Below are 19,555 nucleotides of genomic sequence, written 5' to 3'. Positions count from 1 at the left end.
TCCAACCATTTTGGAGAGTAGTTTGGAACTATGCTCAAAAAGTTATCAAACTGTGCATACCCTTTGATCCAGCAGTGTTACTACTGGGATTATATCCCAAAGAGATTATAAAGAAGGGAAAGGGACCTGTATGTGCACGAATGTTTGTGGCAGCCCTTTTTGTAGTGGCTAGAAACTGGAAACTGAATGGATGTCCATCAGTTGGAGAATGGCTGAATAAATTGTGGTATATGAATATTATGGAATATTACTGTTCTGTAAGAAATGACCAACAGGATGATTTCAGAAAGGCGGAGAGACTTACACGAACTGATGCTGAGTGAAATGAGCAGGACCAGGAGATCATTATATACTTCAACAACAATACTATATGATGACCAGTTCTGATGGACCAGGCCATCCTCAGCAATGAGATCAAACCAAATCATTTCTAATGGAGCAGTAATGAACTGAACCAGCTATGCCCAGAAAAAGAACTCTGGGAGATGACTAAAAACCATTACATTGAATTCCCAATCCCTATATTTATTCCCACCTGCATTTTTGATTTCCTTCACAAGCTAATTGTACAATATTTCAGAGTCTGATTCTTTTTGTACAGCAAAATAACGTTTTGGTCAGGTATACTTATTGTGTATCTAATTTATATTTTAATATATTTAACATCTACTGGTCATCCTGACATCTAGGGGAGGGGGTGGGGGGGTAAGAGGTGAAAAATTGGAACAAGAGGTTTGGCAATTGTTAATGCTGTAAAGTTACCCATGTATATATCCTGTAAATAAAAGGCTATTAAATAAAGAAAAAAAAAAAAGAAATGGGTGTCGGCCAGAGCCCCCCGAGACAACCCTCCTCAAGGAGCCGGCAATGTCTTCTCCAATAACGTGGGTCATTCATTTCTTTCTTATTATTTGTCTTTCCTAATCGCAGGTATATGAATTATCAATTACACTTAGTGGTTAATTGCCCTTCATAAAGATCGCCTTTTTTATTTTAAATTAGGCAGTTAATATATTGTAACTAATAGCATCCACTTGTACATTCTAAATATATCTTCATTGATTGGAGCCGCCAGAATGGGAGACCCGCTCCCAAGTTAATGAAGCAGTTGGGTGACGAAGTACAGGCAACGTCCGGGGAATAATTATCGCTAATGAATTATGATGTGCCCTTCTCAGAACAATGAACAATTGGTATGACAATGAGATGACAGAGCCCCCCATCTGTTATTCCAAACACAACTTCAGTTGTAGATGAAAGAAGGAAAGGAAGAAAGGCTTTGAATGACTGAATGAAGGACAACTCTGGGGGGCCAGGCCTCTGGCTTCTCGGGAAACAGCGACACATGATTCACAAATAATCGGTGTCCATCCGGGATTGGGAGAGAGCGGATGGCGGCAGGGATGTAAATAGAGATGACAGCGATCTGAGGGTAGGTGTCGAAGGTACAGATAGGGAGTTGGAGGCCTACAATTCATTCCTGAAAAGGGGGAGGAAATGGGATACACGTTTCCCCAGAAAAATCAGCATGGTCTCTCTTTAATAGGCCAGTCCACAGGAACAGTCCCCTTATTTTCAGCCTTAACTCCAAAAGGAAATACTGTCCCTTCCGCTGAGTCAAGGAACCTCACATAGTTACAGTCAAATGGACAGCCCCATAGGATCACAGATTTAAAGGTTAGAAGCTGGTGAGTCCATTTTTCTTGTTTTTCAGATGAGGAAACTGAGGCAGGTGTCAAGTTGCTCCGGGTCATGCTGCCAGTGTTTGAGATAGGATTTGAATCCAGGACTTCCTGAGTCCAGATCCAACACCCCATCCCCTCTGCCAAGCTGCCTCCCTGAGGGTTTTCTGATGAGACAAAATGGCAGACTATGGCGCCTAGTGCCCTCTCCTCTCCATTCTCTCCTTTAAGGAGGAATCAAACACTGCCCTCCCACTGAAGCCTTTTATGTTCTCTAAGATTGTTGCAAGATCAAGAGTCCTTTGCTACAAGAAGTCTGGAGCAAAAGCAGTAGAACCAACCAGACCTGGACATCCACTGACCTGCTGACTAGATGAGGAGGAAATGATAGAAAGGAGAAGAGAAGGACTGGGTGGAAAATGTTGGTACCTAAGCCAGAAAAGGGCAAACTAACATATTTTATCACTATTATTTAAACGATGACATTTTCTTTCTTTAAAAAAATATTTTTTAAGCAAAGAAAGATTTTTTGTTCTTTTCTTTGTTAATTTATTTTTTCTACTTATTAAAGGCTAAGCATTTTTTGGGCAAAATTTTGCCCTTCCTTTTAAAGGTTTATTTAGCCAACTATTTTTATTGATGATTACAAGTTTATTGTTTATAGGGGAAAAAATGTAAGCATCCTCTCCTACCTTAGATGGTATTGTTTGGATTTGTCATGTCTTCTATTCTGCTTTGTTTATGGTTTGGGGATCAAGTCTTTGCTGCACAAAGTGTTTTGTATCAGTGTTTGGGAAATTGAATATTTCTAAATTTCAAATACTATCTCTCTTGGAATCCAGGAGAAGAAGTTGTTAAATAGTCACTGAACAGGGGCTTAAAACTCACCTTTAAAGCAAATGAGGAAATTAAACTAGGTGCCCTCTGGTGCAAATTTGTGTCTGAAATCCAGGCAGTGAAAATAAGAAAAAGAAATATAACAGGAAGATGACAATGAAATCACAGATCACAGATTTATAACTGGAGAGATCCAAGAGGGCATCTCATCGAACACACTCCTTTTACAAGGGTGGAAACTGAGGCCCAGAGAAGCTACTTGATTTGCCCAAGAATTGGCTGGTTGCACAGCTGAGAGCTGAACTTAAGTTCTCTTTCCACTGTACCCCACCACCTCTTAGGTAGACAAGAAGCTACACTTTGAACCCTCAAAACAAAGAAGCTACGAATGGCCAAGATGCCTAACGGTATTTCACAACTGAGATGTAACCACTGTTGTTGGGTTTCTTGTTTATGTTTTAAGCTGTAAAAGTCCTGAGAACATACAAATTTTTAGAAAGGAAGGAAGGAAGGAAGGAAAGGAGAGAGGGAGGTAGGGAGAAGGGAGAGAGAAAGAAAGAGAAAAGGGGAAAGCAAGGAAAGAAAGAAGGAAGGGAGAGAGGGAGAGAAGAAGGGAGGGAGGGAGGGAGAGAGGGTAAAGAAGAGGAAAAAGACAGAGACACAGAGAGAAATAGACAAAGAGAAGGAGAGCGATGGGGAAAGGAAGAGACAGAGACACAAAGAGAAAAAGAGAGATAGGAGAAAAAGGGGAAGGGAGGGAAGGAAGGAGGGAGAGACAGAGAGAGAGAGAGACAGAGAGACAGAGACAGACAGAGAGACAGAGACAGAGACACACAGAGAGAGACAGAGAAAGCTGGAAAGAAAGGTTCCCAGTCAGTTGGGGCAGGCAAGGTCCTGCTCTTAATATCCATAAGAAATGAAGAATCTCCCCGACCTCCATGGGAAAAGTGAAGCCCAGACCAGAAGCCACCAGAACAATGCGTTTCTACAGCACATCAAAGGTGCCGGAGTTCCCACTGGGGAGGTTAGTGTGAGCATCCTTAACCCCATTTTGTGGAGGAGGAGACTGAGGCTGAGGAGCAGCAAGGCTCTGCCAGGAGGAGCCCGAGCTGAGGCTGGCTCTTCATGGGCTCTTGGGGAGTGCGGAGGGGAGCTCCCGGCACCCCGCAGCTCCAAATTCCCAGAGTGAGCCGAGGGTAGGGCCAGGGAAGGCTCGGGAAGCGTCGGGCCGGAGCCTCCTCCTTGTGCCTCTGCCTGGCTGACCCCTGACCTCAGCCCCTGGTCCGGGCCAGATCATGGGGTATTGGCCGAGTCTGGCATCAATCCCAAAGCTGGCATGGGGGAGGGAAGGGGAGGGACGGGCGGCAGAAAATCCGCTTTTCATCCGCCGCGGAGCGCGATCCCTTCTTTCTTTGAACTGACCTTTACCTTCTTCCGCCGGAGCAGGACAAGACTCTGAGTGACAACGTCCCACCAGGCAATTACTGGGCCGCAGATGAGCCGGCCCTTACAAATCACCCCGGACTTTACACATCTGCTGGCTGTCAGCATCTGCCGGGAGCGCTCACCCGAAAATAATGAAAAACCCTCATTATTGTTCCGTGCCAGGTAAGGTGGGAGGGCGGCGTGAGGGGCCGCGGCGACCTTGGGCACACTTAGCTGCCTCCTGGGAGAGCAAGGGAACCCAGCGACCAGGGAAGGGCCGGCGCCCCGAAATCGGCCCACTTCGCCTTTCACAGGAGGAGGAACTGAGACCTGGAGCGGAAATGGCCTGCCTGGGGTCCCACAGAGTGAGTGGCACCTGGGGGGGGCAGAGGGAGCACCCTCTCAAGCCTGTCACTTGTGGCAGAGGGACAGCCCAGAGTCCTCTGCCCTCGGACACTTCCGGCCTGGGAGACGCTGAGCCTCGGTCTGCCCCAGCCGCCTCTGCAGTAAAAGGGCTAACAGACCCCCTCCAGGATGACAAGGAGCATCAGTGACATTATAAAGATATAGAAGGTCACTCATAATTATAATTTCCACCTGGGCACTTTCCATGTTTATCAGAGGTCTTTCACTGGGAAGAAAGGAAGTGCATGAAATCCGCCTGTGACCTTTATGAGAAACCTTCGCTCTAAACAAACTTTGGAAAACTCACTTGACAAAATTTTGGCTGGATTAAAAAACCACCTGCCTTGGAAATCTCTTGGTTCTCAGAATGCTCATTCTGCATTGAATTTAGTGCTCATTAAAATACCTGGTTTTGTGACTTTTTTCTGGTACCATTATGGCGTTTTGGGGGAGTGGGTAGATGGGAGTGTTGCTCGCAAGCTGCCCTGGAGCTCACAGGTGTATTCTTTATTATCTCAGCCATTTCCTACTTTGGATGCGCCATAACCAAGGTACTGCCTTAGAGGAACATATAAAGAATCTATTTCCAGCCATTGCTACAAGTTCCTGATGCATTTTCTTTTTTCATTTGTAAAAACATTTCAATATGATTTTATTTTTCCAATTTCACGGAAATATAATTTTGAACAGTCACTTCTGTAAGATTCTCAATTCCAGATTGTTTCCCTCCCTCCCTCCCCTCCCCAAGACAGCAAGGAATCTGAGAGTTTCTACATATACAATCTTTTAAATCTATTTCCATGTGGAGCCAGGCCGGTGCCATCCCCATTTACTAACCCCTACAACATGAGATTAATAAAAGAAAGCCAAAAATAGACATGGAAGACAGAAAAAAAAAAAAAGGCAGGCCAACCTAATAACACATCAGCCTCACTCCCCCAAAGGGTGGGCTGGGGGCATCTGCCCCCCTCCCTCCAGTCCACCTGCTTTTATAATCTTACCACCTTGAACAAAATCACTTCACAAGAACAAGAGTGGTCTGTGGCTCCAGGTGTTGACAATCTCCCGAGGGTGTCTTAGAGGCAAAGCAACTGGATTTTCTTGCTTTGAACAAAGGTCACCGGCAAGATTTATGAAGAAAGGGCAGAGATGGAGAAATAGAAAGCCAGATGCAGAAGCAGAGGGAGTTTCCGAGCAGGGGAAAATTGGGAACCTGTGGGAGAACATCTACCCCCTGCTACGTCCATTTCCCTATGTCACTGACCATCTCGGGGTGGGTGGTCCTCTAAGGACAAAAGCAGGACTAAATGAGAAGGCCTGGAGGGGATCGGAGTGCCCAGGTTAACAAGATCACGGGGCAATCAACTAATCAACAAGCATTTATTAAGAGCCTACTGTCTACCAGGCACTGTGCTGGGCTCTGGGGAAAGTTACAAAAAATGAAACAAAAAAATTTACATTCTATCATGTTCATCAAAAGATTATAAAAAAACAAAAAAAATTTTCATCCCTGATTTGGGATGGAAAAAGGGATGCTACAAATTGCTATACAGCAGCCATCTAGGTCAATTCACATTCTGTCTTTTATTTTTCTTTGAAAGATGAGAAGTTAAATTCAGCCTCAGACACTCAGTTAGTTTCTAATATGGGAATAACAGACCTACCTCCCAAGGTTTTCATGAGGATTAAATGAGTTAATATTTATAAAGCCCTTAGCATGTGCACAGCACATAGTAGGTGTTACATAAATTCTTGTTGATTAACAAGGTCTTTCTGTTATATCATGAGATTTCTTCAAGGATCACAGAGTAACAAGAGAAAATAAAAGATAGTGTGAAAACTCCTCAGAGTGGGAGGGAGGGAGTTTTTGTTGAGACTCCGGAACTCTGTGGCTGGATTTCACACAGAAATACTTTGTATTTTTAAGGTCACTAACAAAATAAAACCTTGTGGACTCTGTCTCCTGCTGAAATGGCTCTTTGGCAGCCCAGGAGGCTGCTCTTCTACTGGAGACACTGGGGACTGACTGCCCCCAGCAAGGCTGGTGAAGGGCCCCCAAACTGCTGCTTGACTCTTCCCAAGGAACTCCCCTCTCTGGGGGATGCAAAAGCCCCTCAAAGAGGACAGACCTGACTTTGTAGCCCTCGCCCCTGACTGGCACTCAATCAATGTTTTCTGATTGATTGATTGATTAGCCCTTAATTTGCTAAGGTGTAAACCGAGGGGCTGGGTCCATGATCGATTTGTAGGATCCTCCCCAGCACAAAATCTTAGGATTCTCCCTATTGATTTATATGGAAACTCCACCCAATCCGCTGATGAAGAAATATCACAGAAGGACCTCATTTGTTATTTTTTTTGTTTGTTTTGGTTACAGATACATCGAATTACTAAATTATCTGGGCCTTTGTTTTCCTGCAGCAATCCTGGGATTAGAAATGTAGCGTTAGGGGATAGCTTAGAGATCACTTAGTCCATTTTACATATGGGGAAACTGAGGTTCAGAGAAATGAAGAAATTGCCCTAAAGTTCCACTAGGCTTAAGAATCAGTACAGTGCCCTTAAGCGCAGCCTCCGGGCACTGAGAGGCACCAGGCCCAGGAGGCCCTGGCCGGGACTGGGCTCTCGTTTTCAAATGGCAGAATCCACAAAGGGAACAACCAGGCCTTTCTAGGTGGGCAGTGTCCCCTTTGAGGACTGTCCTCGTCAGGGCCTTCCCGGGTCTGTGTCTCCCTGGCTCCCCCAGAACTGGAGCAAGGAGAATGCCGGGACGCCGGCCCAGGGGCCATCAATGACCCATTGTCAGATTGAGTAACTAGCACTGGCAGGGGGCAGGGGTGCTCAGGGAAGCCGGGGCTGCCGGGCCAAGGAGGTCTACAAACACCCGGATTCTCAATGCCGGGAAGCCCCAGTTCCGCGGCAAACGGGGCCTTCCTTGGGAATAAGTCCCGCGTGGCCGGGGGTGGGAGCAGAGAAATGGGGGAAATCCCCGCACTAACTACCACAGAATACAGAGAATAACAACAGTGAATACAACGGCACTTACATAGGGAGTTACTGAGGGGGGTGTGTGTGAGTGTGTGTGTGTCTGTGAGTGTGTGCGAGAGCATGTGTGTGTGTGTGTATGAGTGTGTGAGTGTGTGATTGTGAGTGTGTGTGATTGTGTGTGAGACTGAGTGTGTGTGTGAGTGTGAGTGTGAGTATGAGTGTGTGGGGAGAGAGTGTGAGTGTATTTGTGTGTAAATATATAGATATAAAGATATATGTGTATGTGTGTTGTCTTATTTGATCCTCATTTGCTAATAAATTGGGAAGAGAGTTTTCCAATACCCCGGATGGGCAGGGAAGGGCGGCACCAGCCTGTGGTTCCCACTCTCTGGGGGTGCTGAGGCTGGGGAGGGGGAGGGGGTTGGAAAGAGAGACAGAGAAGGAGGGAGGGAGAAGGGAGAGGGGAAAGAGGAGCAGGGGGAAGGAGAGGAAGGTGCAGACAGACAGTGGACAGGCACACTCCCCCCCATGTGTCCTCCGAGAGATCACCGGGCAGGTTCCTCTCACGGTCACCCCCCTCCCCACAGAGCGCAGATCTGGAGCCCGGGGCCTGCAGGCAAACTTCCGCTCTGGGACCTAGAATCTTGAGCGATGGGGGAGGGGTGAACACTGGACCTCAGTTTCCTTTTCTGTAAAATGAGGCCGTGGGCCAGTGCAGGTTTCTTAAGGCTTGTGTGCCATGGACACATGGAGTCTGGTAGAACCAGAAGGGGAAAGAAATAAAACGTTAGGATTCCACAGGAAATCAGTCATCCTGGCAGTCAGTCATCAAAATAATGTACGGAGCGAGCTCGGGGGCCCTGCTTAGGCCCCGCCCACGGAATGGGTGCTCCCACCCTCCTGCATTTGGCCCCTCACTCTCCAAGGCACAAACTCCCGGCACCTTCCTCAGCCCCCAGCCCCCAGCCTGGCACTGTCCAGCGCGTTGTCTGCTGACTTCTCAGCTACTTGTGCCCACCCAGTCCTCAGGCTACCTCTTTCTGGGCTGGGTGGGTGTCCCTTCCTCCATCCCCCCTCCCCCAAGTTCCCTTGTACTCACTTCTCGGGGTCCATGTTCTAGCCCCTCCCACCCCCCACCCCCCCAAAATAACAGCAGTGGGAAGAGCTCAGTTCGAATCTCTGCTCTGCCACTTGCAGCCGTGTGATCTTGGGCAAGTCAGGGCCCTTCTGGGCCTCAGTTTCCTCCTGTGTGAAACTGGGATAGGGGAAGGACTGGGTGGCCTGGAAGGAACCACCCGGTTCTACTCAATCGATGGCCAAAGCAGAGCCCAGGGGGTGCAGGAAAGGGGAAACGTGAGAGAAAGAGGGCACACTCTCAGATGTCTGCGAGGGACCAAAGCAGAGACAGAAGCATGGGAAGGGCCGCCGGGCACCGGGCACCGTGACACAAACAAAAGCCAGCAGGCCAGGCCTTGCCCTTGGGAAGCCGGCCGTCCAATACAAGATGGGAAGGGAGGGTCTCCATGGCCATCACAAGGCTGACAGACTGGATCTGAAGCAGGCACACTAACAGGGGCTGAGAGCAGCAGGCAGAGCTGGCACAGCAGGGACAGCATGGCTTACACACAGGCCCAAGTTTGTAAGCAATGGTCTCATGGTCCTAGGGCATGGTCCTCTCAGTGTTCTCAGCTGTGAATGGCTGGCTTTGACCATCCACCCGATGGCTACACAAGGCTCCAAAGGGCACAGATCAAAGTGCATCCTTTGCAGCACCTTTGAGTAGCAATGACTGACTCCCAGGCTCCCCTTCTCAGGCTCTCTGAACAGAGAAGATAAAGGGGAGCAGGGATGGGGAGAAAGGGGGAAGATGGGGGGAGAAAAGAGAAGGGAGGGGGAGGAAGGAGGGGAGAGAATAAAAGGGAGAAGGAAAGGAGAGGATGGAGGGGGGCAGAGGGAGAGAATAAAAGGGGGCAGGAGAGGAGAGGATGGAGAGGGGAAGGAGGGAGAGAATAAAAGGGGGAAGGAGAGGTCACTGAAGCATTTTTTGAATTTTTACAAGAAATAAAGAACAAATGAAGCTCAAATTAAAGTTACAGAATGAATTTATTACATATTGTAAAAGAAAAGCAGCAGCTACAAAAGAGCCCCAGGTTCATGAACAATTCATTTCTAGTCCATTGAGTACCAGGAAACATCTGTATTTAATAGTTACATTTAGAATTTAAAAAAAAAAACTTTCAAAAAAAATGTTCCTCCCTTGTCCTGGCAGAAAGGTGGAGGATTATGGGGCAGAGTGAGACATTCCCAAGCAGAGGCTGTTGCTGGCTGGGGTTTCTGTGTCTGTTTTAACTTTTAGGAGTAAGGGTCAGGGATGGGGGGAGGGATGGAACTGACTGAGACATACAATAACTCCTGGGGTTGGCCAGGGAGGTCTAGCAGGTGAGCCCCTTCCTTCCCTAGATTCTCTGGACTAACCAACCCAATAGAAAGGAAAGGGCTTTTGGCCCGTGCCCTCACTGGTTCTACAGAAAGAGATGCCTAAGGAGTTAGTTATCCAACCCAAGTTGCTTTTTTACAAAGGGGGAAACTGAGGCCAGAGATGCCACCTGCCCTAGATGTTGCAGCAAGAACTGAGCCCCCAAGCCTTGAGGAGAGTCCTGGAAAGTGGGAGCAAGGATGGAGAGAGGCTGGGGATTTGGGGCTTTGCTGTGTTCCCTCAGCCCCTGGTCTTGGGCCCTAGGAGCTCAGCCTGGGGTGGCTCCACGGCACATACTGACACCCACTTCCTTCCCCAGGAATCCCCCCAGAAACATTCCAGAAAACCTGACCGACTCCTCCAGGGTCTGAGTCTAAGAGTCCCAGGCCTGGGCCCGCCCACAGTCACCCCGGATCATGCCGCGGTACAGGCTTTGGGGCAGAGGTGTGGACCCCCCGACACTGGCCAGGGAACCCTCCACACCCCCCATTCCACTTCCTGCCTCAAACGCGTCTCCTATGAAGTGAGGGAAGGGACCAAAAGCCCTTTAAGCCCTAAGCACCCCCAGCCCCTCCCAATAAACCCTCGGCTCGCCGCAGTCCGCTTCCGGCCTATTCTACCACTGTCCCTGGCTTCTAAGCCCCTTCACACCCGACTTCCTACCTCTGTGTCCCTCCCTGAGCAGCCAAACCGGTCCTCCCTGTGCCTCTGACACGTGGCACCCCCATCTCCCACCACCGTGCCTTTGTCCTAGCCCCCCCCACTCAAAGTGCAGCGTCTCCTCAGCCCTAACGTCCCCCTCGTCTTCCCGGTTAGCAATGACACTGGTAGTGTTCTCCCTTTGTAAGTACCTGCTGTCTCTCCCAAGAGAACACAAGAGCAGCAATGGCTTCGTTCTTTAGATCTGTCCCTGGAATACAGCAGGCACTTAATAAATGCTCATTAGGCTGAATTCTCACCTAGACTCCCCAATACCTAGCAGAGTGCCTGGCACATGGTAAGCCCTTAATAAATGTTGATTGAGGATGGGCAACTCCCCTAACTCAGTTCTAACTCTTCTCCGTCCTGCAGTTAGGAGCTGGGGGAAGTTAGGGGGCAAGGAGACCCCTAACTTAAGGCCTAGAATGAGACCAGAGGAAACTCTGAGGTCCTTGGGGGGTGGGGAGCACAGAGGGAGGAGGAGGGCTGGCAGATTGGGGAGGATCCAGGCAGGGAGGATGGACACAGGACAGATGGGCTTCCTCCAAGGTAATGGGACCATCAAAGGGAGGGAAGGTCTCCTGGCCCCTCTTGTTCTCCCAGCAGTAAAGGAGATTGTCCCGGGCAGCCCCAGCCCCCTCCCCGGCTTTGATGTGGCTGTTTTCCTGCCTTGGCCATGGGGGGGGGGGGGAAGGGGCTCAGCCTCCACTAACTTCCCCTGCCCCCAGTGCTGCTCCTCAGGCAGACCCTGGGGGGCTTGGAGAGCCTGACCCCCAAGGGTCTCATCTCACAAAACCGAAGACCCGGGGGGGGGGCATGCAGTAACCAGACCCCAATCCAGGGCTCGTCCCCCACACCCTTGTCCCCGAGAGGTCCGGGGCAGCAGGTGACATGCGGCAATGCTCGGGGGTGCCAGGGTGGCCCGGACACAGACCAGTTGGGGTCCTATGGCCCAGAGGGCCGGCCCCAGAACCGTGCAGGGCCAAGGGGCAAGTTGAGGCTCCGGGTGAACCTCGCACTTCTCCAAAAGGGCCCTGAGGCACCTTGGGCAGGGGGCCTCCTCCTGGAGACCTTGGACAAAGCTCGGTGGTCTCAGGGGGGCCACCTCTGGTGTGACTGGAAGGGGGCGGCTGCTGAGGCCCCTGTTGTTTCTGAACGTGGCCATGGCCTCCCAGGTACAGGGGCGGGCTGCAGGCCCTGGACACCCCAGAGGGCCTCGGCACTGAGCCGGTTTTGCTAAGCTGCTTCTTGGGAAAGCAAGGGGTTCTCTCTGGGGAGGAGGGGGGGGGGGGTGAGCTCCTGGGAGCCACCCTCCTCATCCTCAGCAGAGCCAGGGCCGTTGTGGAGCCATAGCTGTTACTACAAAGACTTGGCTAAGACCTCGACTCCTCAGATCCCGCCAGGAGGGGCAAGGGAGGCCTCAGGGACTGGGCTCCAGGGCCCGGGGACTCTCTCCGTGGCTCTGTCCCCTGACCCTGGCCAGCCCCCTACCAGCTGCAGGCCTGGATCTTTGAGGAGGCCCCGGATGATCTCCTAGGTGGGCTCAGGCCGGAAGCCCAGCCTGCCCCTGGCAGGGCCCTCAGGGTCCCACAGCAGGTGAGCCTCGGGCGGACGCCACCACAGGGCCATGGAGGGGCTGGGTCCTGAGTGCCCCCACCCCCTCCCTGCCCACGTTTACCAAGCACCCATTCTGCTTTCTGCCTCCTGGCGGACGTGCCACAGGGGACACCCCAGAGCCTCCGGCACCAGCTGTGGGTCCATCTGTACAATGGGCTGGAGGAGGAAGGGGAGACCCCTCCAGTGCATCTGCCCAGACCACCCCGAATGGGCTCCTGGAGTCTGGACACAATTTCTGAAATGGCAGCAAGCCCCGGGATAAGGGAGGGCCCAGGTCCTGCCTTGAGGTCTCTGCCAGCCCTCGGGGGACAGTAAAGGGGCGCCCTGCCCAAGGCCACAGGGTCCGGGGGGGGGGGCAGCAGCTGTGGCTTGGGCCGGCCTCGCGGGCCGCCCCGAATGGTTTTATGACGGCCACCCCCTCCCAGTGCCGCCGGCTCGGACACGGCCGCCCAGCTGCCGGGCCCTTCGTGACAGATCCCGGTCGGGGGCCGGGCTGACAGATGCGGGGCGGGGGCGGCCACAGGATGTTGTAAACGTCCAGCCAGGCCGGCCTTTCAGATGCCGACGCTAATGGCCCCGTGGAGCCCCGTGCCCAGCTGTAAACGCCGGCCTGCAGGGAGGGCCGCCCGCCGCCGGCCCGGCCTTTACAGACACTTAACTGCCTTCTGCCCCTAACAGCCGAGGGCCCCCGCTTCAAACGGGAAGAATGAATAGCTCCTCTCGGGGAACTCAATCAGACTGAGCCCCCCCCCAGGAGAAAGGGCCATCCAGGGACCCCTCCCTTCCTGGGCCCCCGGGCCCCCCCAGCCTGGCACCGCCTGGGCGGCGAGTCCGTGACAGTTTGGGGGTGTTGTCACCCCAAGTTTGCAAACGGCTTTGCACCAATGGGGCTGGGACTCCTCGCGACCCCCCTGCCTTTCACCACAGGAGCACGGACAAAGCCAGCTCAGCGTCTTCCTTCAGTGCCGAGGGCTGAGCTCTGCCCTCCCGCAATCAGGGTCGCAGAGTCAGGGCGGGAAGGCCGGGAGCCCCCTCAGTCTGGCTGACTCCGGCCCCACTTTTTGGAGGAACCAGGAACTGACCTCAGACGGGGGGGGGGGACTGGGACAGCCCGGGCCCTGCCCCCCCACGGCCCCGGGGAAGGAGGGGAGCCCCGCACACCCCGTTCCTCGGCTGGGGACAGAGCTGGAGAAGGGCTCCCCCTCCGCGGCTCAGAGGGCCTTCCTGCTCCGCGGGGCCGGCGGGGATGCTCTTCTGAGGGCACTTCAAAGGGACCGCGCATATGAAGGCGGTGGGGGGGCTGCAGAGGAGCCCCCTCCCCCCACCGGCCCATCAATGGCAGCTGAGCGCCGAGGACCCGGCCGCCCCCACCTGTTTATGGCCCCGCGACTGCCCTTGCTCAAGAGGCTGCCCCCCCCCCCCCCCCCGCCCCGAGAGCAGGAGCGGCCCCAGAACTAAGCCTCTGCTGAGGGAGGCAAACGTGCGAGGCCCAGATGCGGGGAACGCGGCCCGTGGCCCCTGGGGGTCCCCTGATGCCTCCCCCGCCCACGCGCGGCACCTGCTCAGTCTCTGAGCGCCGCAGGCCTCGAGCCGCCCCGGAGCCTCTGGCTGAGGAGGGAGCGCGGCGCAGGCGGGGGCGGCGGGGACAGAAGCCCGGAGGGGGGAGATGGGCCCGGGCGCATTTAGGGCTGGCCCTGGCTCGGAACAGCCGCGCGTTTATTAAGCCCCATCTCCCTGCGCGGCCTCGGTTTCCCCCTCTCCTTCTAAGGGGAAGGTGCTGCCCGCGGGGCGGGAGGACGTGAGCGAGGGAGTCCCTGGGCTTCACTTGCTCCTGGGTGCCGGGCTAGCCCTGGAGACCCCGGGCCTCCCCCTGAGCCGAGGCTGTGCGGCCCGACGGCCGAGGCTGCGTTTCTCACCCGGAAGCCCGGCCCGGCCAGTGCAGCAGCATTTATTAGGCCCGGACCAGGCGCGCTTTGCTGAGGGCAGGGGCTGCCCGGGGGCCCCTCCCCCCTGACCCGGGCAGGCGCGCAGAGGGGCCGCAGAGGCCCGCGCCCGGCACAGCCGCCAGGGGGAGCGCTGCCAGACGCGGGGCCGGGGCAGACACAGCAAGGCCGCACGGACCGCGACGGCCCAGAGGCCCAGGCGCCCCCTCCGCTTTTCGAGGCGCCCGCGCCTGGGGCTGGAAGAGCCCGACCTCCTCCTGGCACAGACGGGCCTCGGGGCGCGGGGCGGGGACGCGGCCGCAGGGATCCGGGAGCCCCGTTCCCCGCCCCGCCCCCCGCCCGCGGGAGCTGCCTCCGTCTCACCGACATCTGATCAATGCCGGGCTTCCCGCAGCTGAGGCGGAAAGGAGACGCCCCGAACCAGCCTCGGAGCCCTGACCTCCCGGACGCGGCTTCCGAGTCTCAGTTTCCTCGTCTGTAAAACGGAAGCCTCCATTCATCGGGTCTGCTGTGAGTCCCACCCACAAGGACGGACACGAGACGATGCCGCCTGGTCACGGACACTAACACGCGCTTTCACAGGCCCCATCAGGCGCCAAGGCGCCGGCCCCCGCGCAGCCCTGCCCGGGGGGGGGGGGGCGGCAGGGGGCCCGACCGGTCGCCTCGGGCACTTCCTAGCGGAGTGCCCGGGGCAGCCCCGCCCCCCGCCCCCGGCTTTGTCTGCAAGAGGCGATGTATTCCCCTCCCCCACCAAAGTAACCTCCAGCCTGACCGGGGGGGCGGGGGGGGGGGGCACAAAGATGGAGAGGGGCAAGGAGGGAATGGGGACCCAGAGCTCTTTCAAGGGCTCCCCGCCCGTCCCAGGCTGCCCCGTCCCTCCCGGCCGGACCGGGCCACCGTACCCTGGGCAAGTTCAGACACAAGAGCGGACGGGGCTCGCGCTCGCGCTCAGAGTGCAAACCTCGGGGCGAGGGCCGGCGCACCCCTTACCCCGCAGCCGCGCCGCCCCCGCTCTCCCCAGTCTCTAAGTCTTGCCCCCAGAACCCCACAAAGCATAAAGAGCCAGACTCTGGCAGCCCCAACTCGACGCCCCTGCCCCGCTCCAGACGACGCTCCAGGTTGCGCGCGCACTCCCGGCAGCCCACGGCGTCCGCAGTCTCCCGGGCAACGTTCCACAAGCTCCGCCCCTCGCAGCTTGCGGCAGCCCCCTGGTCACTCTCCGCCCCCTCCCCCCCGCCCCTCGCACCTGGCCACGGCCTCGATGGAGCCGGGAATGGGCGTGCCACCGCCATCGCCGCCGTCGTACAGCACCCCGGAGACATCGAGCAGCAGCCCGCGCACGCCCGCCAGCCGCTGCGCCCACGCCGCTGTCACCGCCGCCGCCATCGCTCTCCTGGCTCCGTTAGCCCTGGTGACCTTCCGGGGGGCGTGATGGGAGCAGAGGCTTCTGGGAAATGTAGTCCACAGAGAGAAGGACCGCCTGCGGGTGGGGAAGCGGGGCGTGAGCAGAGGCTCCTGGGTAATGTAGTCTCCGGGGAGGGGGGGAATAATCTGAGCAGCGTCACTTTGCCCCCGTTTACGTCATTGATCTTCCATCCTGGGGAGGCCACTAAACCCCATCCGCGGCTCACTGACTACCCAGCGACTATAGGAAGGGCGTCCCTTTCCCCTGGGCCTCAGTTTTCTCCTGTTAAGTGCAGGGAGCGGGGAAGAGGAGGGAACGAGCATTGATTCAGCTCCAGCCATGTGTCTGCGTCCCTAGTGCCTGCACACGCGCTCCCCTCCCCCATTAGACTGGAAGCCCTCGGCGGGCCAGAGCTGCGTGTGCCCCTCTCTGGATCCCAGCACACAGTAGGGCGCTTGGCTCGTAGTAGGTGCGTCACCGACGCTCAGCCGGACAGATCCGGCCTCCACCCCGGGCGCAGCCAGAGACCCGAGTCAGGGACCCAACAAGGGGGGGGGGACTGGCTTGCGGGCAGACACCCGCAGGGCTGCCCCCGAGGGAGGACCGGAGGCCGGGGCGGGGCAGATCCGCGGGGGCGGGGCTGTCTCGTGACCGACGTCTCTGCCGGTGACTGACGGCCCGCTCGGGGGACGTTCCCCGGAGTGAGCGCCAGGGATTGTGGGCACGGCGAGCTCAGGGCGTGCTTGCTGGGCGCTAGCTCTAGAACCGGGACTGACTGGCGCAAAGCACTGTGTGCACGGTCTTTTGGCCCACCCCCGGCCCGCAGGGCACTTTGCTGTAATCTTGCAGCCTGGCCTGGGGGGGCCGTGGCCACGGGAGCCTCTGCCTCCTCCTAGGCCTCTAAAAGAAGGTAACTGAAGCCGGTGACCCTCCCCCATCTTATCTCCCTTAGTCAGTCTGCAGACCTACCCGGATCGGCGCCACCTCCTCCCCCTTCTTCCGCGCTTCCCGTTCCATCCGAGATAACAAAACGAAAGCACCCATTTCCCATAAGCCCTTGCAGAGGGGGCCCCCCAGGCCTAGTGGGAGACTTAATCCTCCCCCTCCCCCCTTAAATCTTAGGTTCCCCGACTTCCCTCTGGGCTGGGCCGGGGCTGCTGCCTGTGGAATACCCTTCCCAGGCTCTGCTTGGGCCCTTCTGTTTGTGGCCCTGGGGGTGGGAAGAGGCCAAAGCAGGTCCCTGCTTCAGCTTCCCGTTGTGGTGAGAGAGGGGGGGGCGGAGAAAGGGAAAGGCAGGACCCCGCAAGGGGACGCTGCCCCGGGGAAGTGGCCGGAGAAGGGAGAGATCCGTTTGGGTCCCAGGCCTAACGCCGGGCAGGGCCAGCGAAGGCGCGGACTGCCCTGGGCACGTCCCTCCCGGCGCGAGACGCCGGCGTCACCGCCAGCTAGAGGAGGAAGCCGGATTTCAGAGGCAGCGAGAGCCCCTGGGCCGCACTGCCCGCGTTGGCTGCATTGAGGAGAAAGCCTCGGCTTCTGCTTCGTGGGTCACAACGAAATGGGCATCTGGAAAAAGACGCAGAGCCGAAGCTTCTAGGTCGCGGGTCACGCGGGCCGAAGTTGTGGTCGATATGGTCCATGTGTCTGTAACACACACACAGGGGAAATGTCTCGGCAAAAAAACCGCAAGCCGAGAAAGTCCCAGAAGCTCTGCTCTAAATCATCATCCGTCAGAGAAGTGCCGATTAGAACAGCCCTGAGAGAGCTTTTGCCCCCGAGGCAGCCGGGATCAAGTGACTTGCCCGGTCACACAGCCAGGCCCGGTTAAGCGTCTGAGGCCACGTGTGAGCTGGGGTCCTCCTGGCTCCAGGGCCGCGCTCTCTCCACCGCGCCCCTGGCTGTCCTGAGAGCTTGTACTCGTCAGGTTTGCTAAAATAACTGAAGGGGAAAGTGACAGATGTTAGAGGGGCTACGGGAGACGGGGGCGCACCGATTCATTGCTGGGGCAGGGGCGAGCTGGTCCAGCCAGATGCCTTGTTTCTCCGCAAGCATCTTTCTTCCTTTATACTTTGTGATGGCAATATTTATTAATGTGAAATACATACATCTTTTACAGATATGGCAATCCCTGGCGGAAATGGAGGGTGATGGGCTTACTTGTCTGCTGAGGGGTCGGTATGGAGGCCAAGAAACAAGGGTGAAAAACCAAATATGGGACACTGGCGGTTTTAGGGAGTGTAACAACGCTGTATATTGTCCCCTTATCTATTCAATTCATATGCAGATTACATTATAGGAAAGGATGGAACAAAAAGCTAGAATTAAGGTGGCTGGAGAAAATGTCAACACTCTCCCATACGCAGACGATACTGTTCTGGTGTCAGAAAGGGAAGGGGGATTAAGAAGCCCCTTGATGAGGGAGAAAGGGGATTGTACCAAAGCTGACGAAGCTTAATATCAAAAAACTAAGATCTTGACAGTTGGTCCCCTTCACTTCCTGGCAAACCAAGGGAGAAGAAATGGAAGCAGCATCAGATTTTATATACTTAGGCTCAAAAATCATTGCAGATGCTGACTACAGCCATGAAATTAAACGACACTTGCCCCTTGGAAGGAAAGCTACGACAAGACTGGACGGGATACTAAAACACAGAGACATCATCTTGCAACAGAGATCTATGTAGTTGAAAGTATGGTTTTTCCAGTAGCAAAAAAAAAAAGGGAAAGGGGGAGAAAAAGCTGTGAAAATTGGAATCTAAGGAAAGCTGCAACGCCATAGAATCAACATTTTTGAATTGTGGTGTCGGAGAAGATTTTGGAGGACAGCAAAGAGATCCGATCTGTCAACCTTTAAAGAAATTAATTCAGGCTATTCACTAGAAGGTCAAATATTGAAGCTGGAGCTTAAGTACTTTGGCCACATAATAAGAAGATGGGACTCATTGGTAAAGGCCCTGAGGTGGGGAGAGATTGAAGACAAGAGGAAAATGGGACAGCACAGAATGAGATGAACAGATAGTGTTATGGAAACAATGACGAAGGATTTGGACAGACATCAAGAGATAGTGGAGAATAGAATGGCTTGTTGTACCATGGTCACAAACCATGGGGTCACTAGCAGTCAGACATGACTGAACAACAGCAACCACAAAGCTAGATATTTATAGTGCCAAATGGAAGACAATCTCAGGGAAGTCTGGGGAAAAGCTCTTTGCAGAAGATGGAATTGGGGGGGGGTGAATCTTGAATACAGGGAAGTCAAGAGGTGACTCTCACCTTGAGGAGGGAGAGTGGATGGAGGGCTATGAGCAGGAAACAACCAGGAAATTACCTAGTTTATAGAGGCCAGGAGTACTACTCCTAGAGGAGAGGGAAAAGTATAAAAAGAATGGAAAGGAAGGGGGTAAGGTTGTGAATGGATTTAAATGATAAGCAATGGGTCTCCTATATGATCTCTGAGGAGTGATCAGACAAACAGAAGAGTGGTGTCCCAAACCTGCAGAGAGAAGAGAGTAAGTCAGAAAGAAAGTGATCATTACTACCAAAAGTCTTGAGTTTTCAAGAAGTATAAGTATTGAGAAAATGCAATAAAGAGATCATTGGCAAACCCATATAAATCATCAGCATTTCTCTGTATTACCAACAAAACCCAACAGGAAGAGATAGAAAGAGAAATTTCATTAAAAATAACTGCTGACAATATAAAACGCTTGGCAGTATATTCACAAGAGTTCGCCCCATCACATTCACAGTTAAGATACGAACTCTGTATTTCCTCCATACTATTTCCCCCAAGTTATGCTTTTCTTTCTCCTTTCACCCTTTCCCTCTTCACCAGTGTTTTTCTTTTGCCCCACCTCCTTCAACCTGCCTTTTCTTTTTTCAGCCTCCCCCTTTCTTAATTGGGAGTATAGTTGCCAAGGCACTTTAGGGAACTATTTAAACACAGCTGCAAAATACTTTTCACGTAAATAAAGACAGTTAAATATCTGGAGATATACTAATTGCTCATGGGTAGGTTGAGCCAAAATAAAAAACAAATTACAATTATTTCTAAATTAATTTACTTATCCAGCGCCAT

The 19,555-nt window shown here is 54.1% G+C and overlaps 1 protein-coding gene across 2 annotated transcripts in view; it reads right to left on the bottom strand.

The window, feature by feature from the left end:
- Positions 1-15,566, bottom strand: part of LHPP (phospholysine phosphohistidine inorganic pyrophosphate phosphatase) — a 128,429-nt gene extending 112,863 nt beyond the window's left edge. Inside the window, exon 1 of one of the 2 annotated variants that reach the window (XM_031956995.1) lies at positions 15,319-15,566. In XM_031956995.1, coding sequence (XP_031812855.1) covers positions 15,319-15,458 — 140 coding nt within the window. In that variant the 5' untranslated portion in view covers positions 15,459-15,566. The remainder of the gene's footprint in view (positions 1-15,318) is intronic. The other variant, XM_003758762.4, reaches the window with a different exon arrangement.
- Between the last annotated feature and the right edge of the window lie 3,989 nt (positions 15,567-19,555).

Source organism: Sarcophilus harrisii, chromosome 2 (assembly GCF_902635505.1).
Source record: "Sarcophilus harrisii chromosome 2, mSarHar1.11, whole genome shotgun sequence".
In the NCBI taxonomy this organism is placed as follows: domain Eukaryota; kingdom Metazoa; phylum Chordata; class Mammalia; order Dasyuromorphia; family Dasyuridae; genus Sarcophilus; species Sarcophilus harrisii.
The sequence above is the reverse complement of the archived record's forward strand: the minus strand, read 5'-3'. Positions and strand labels throughout refer to the sequence as shown.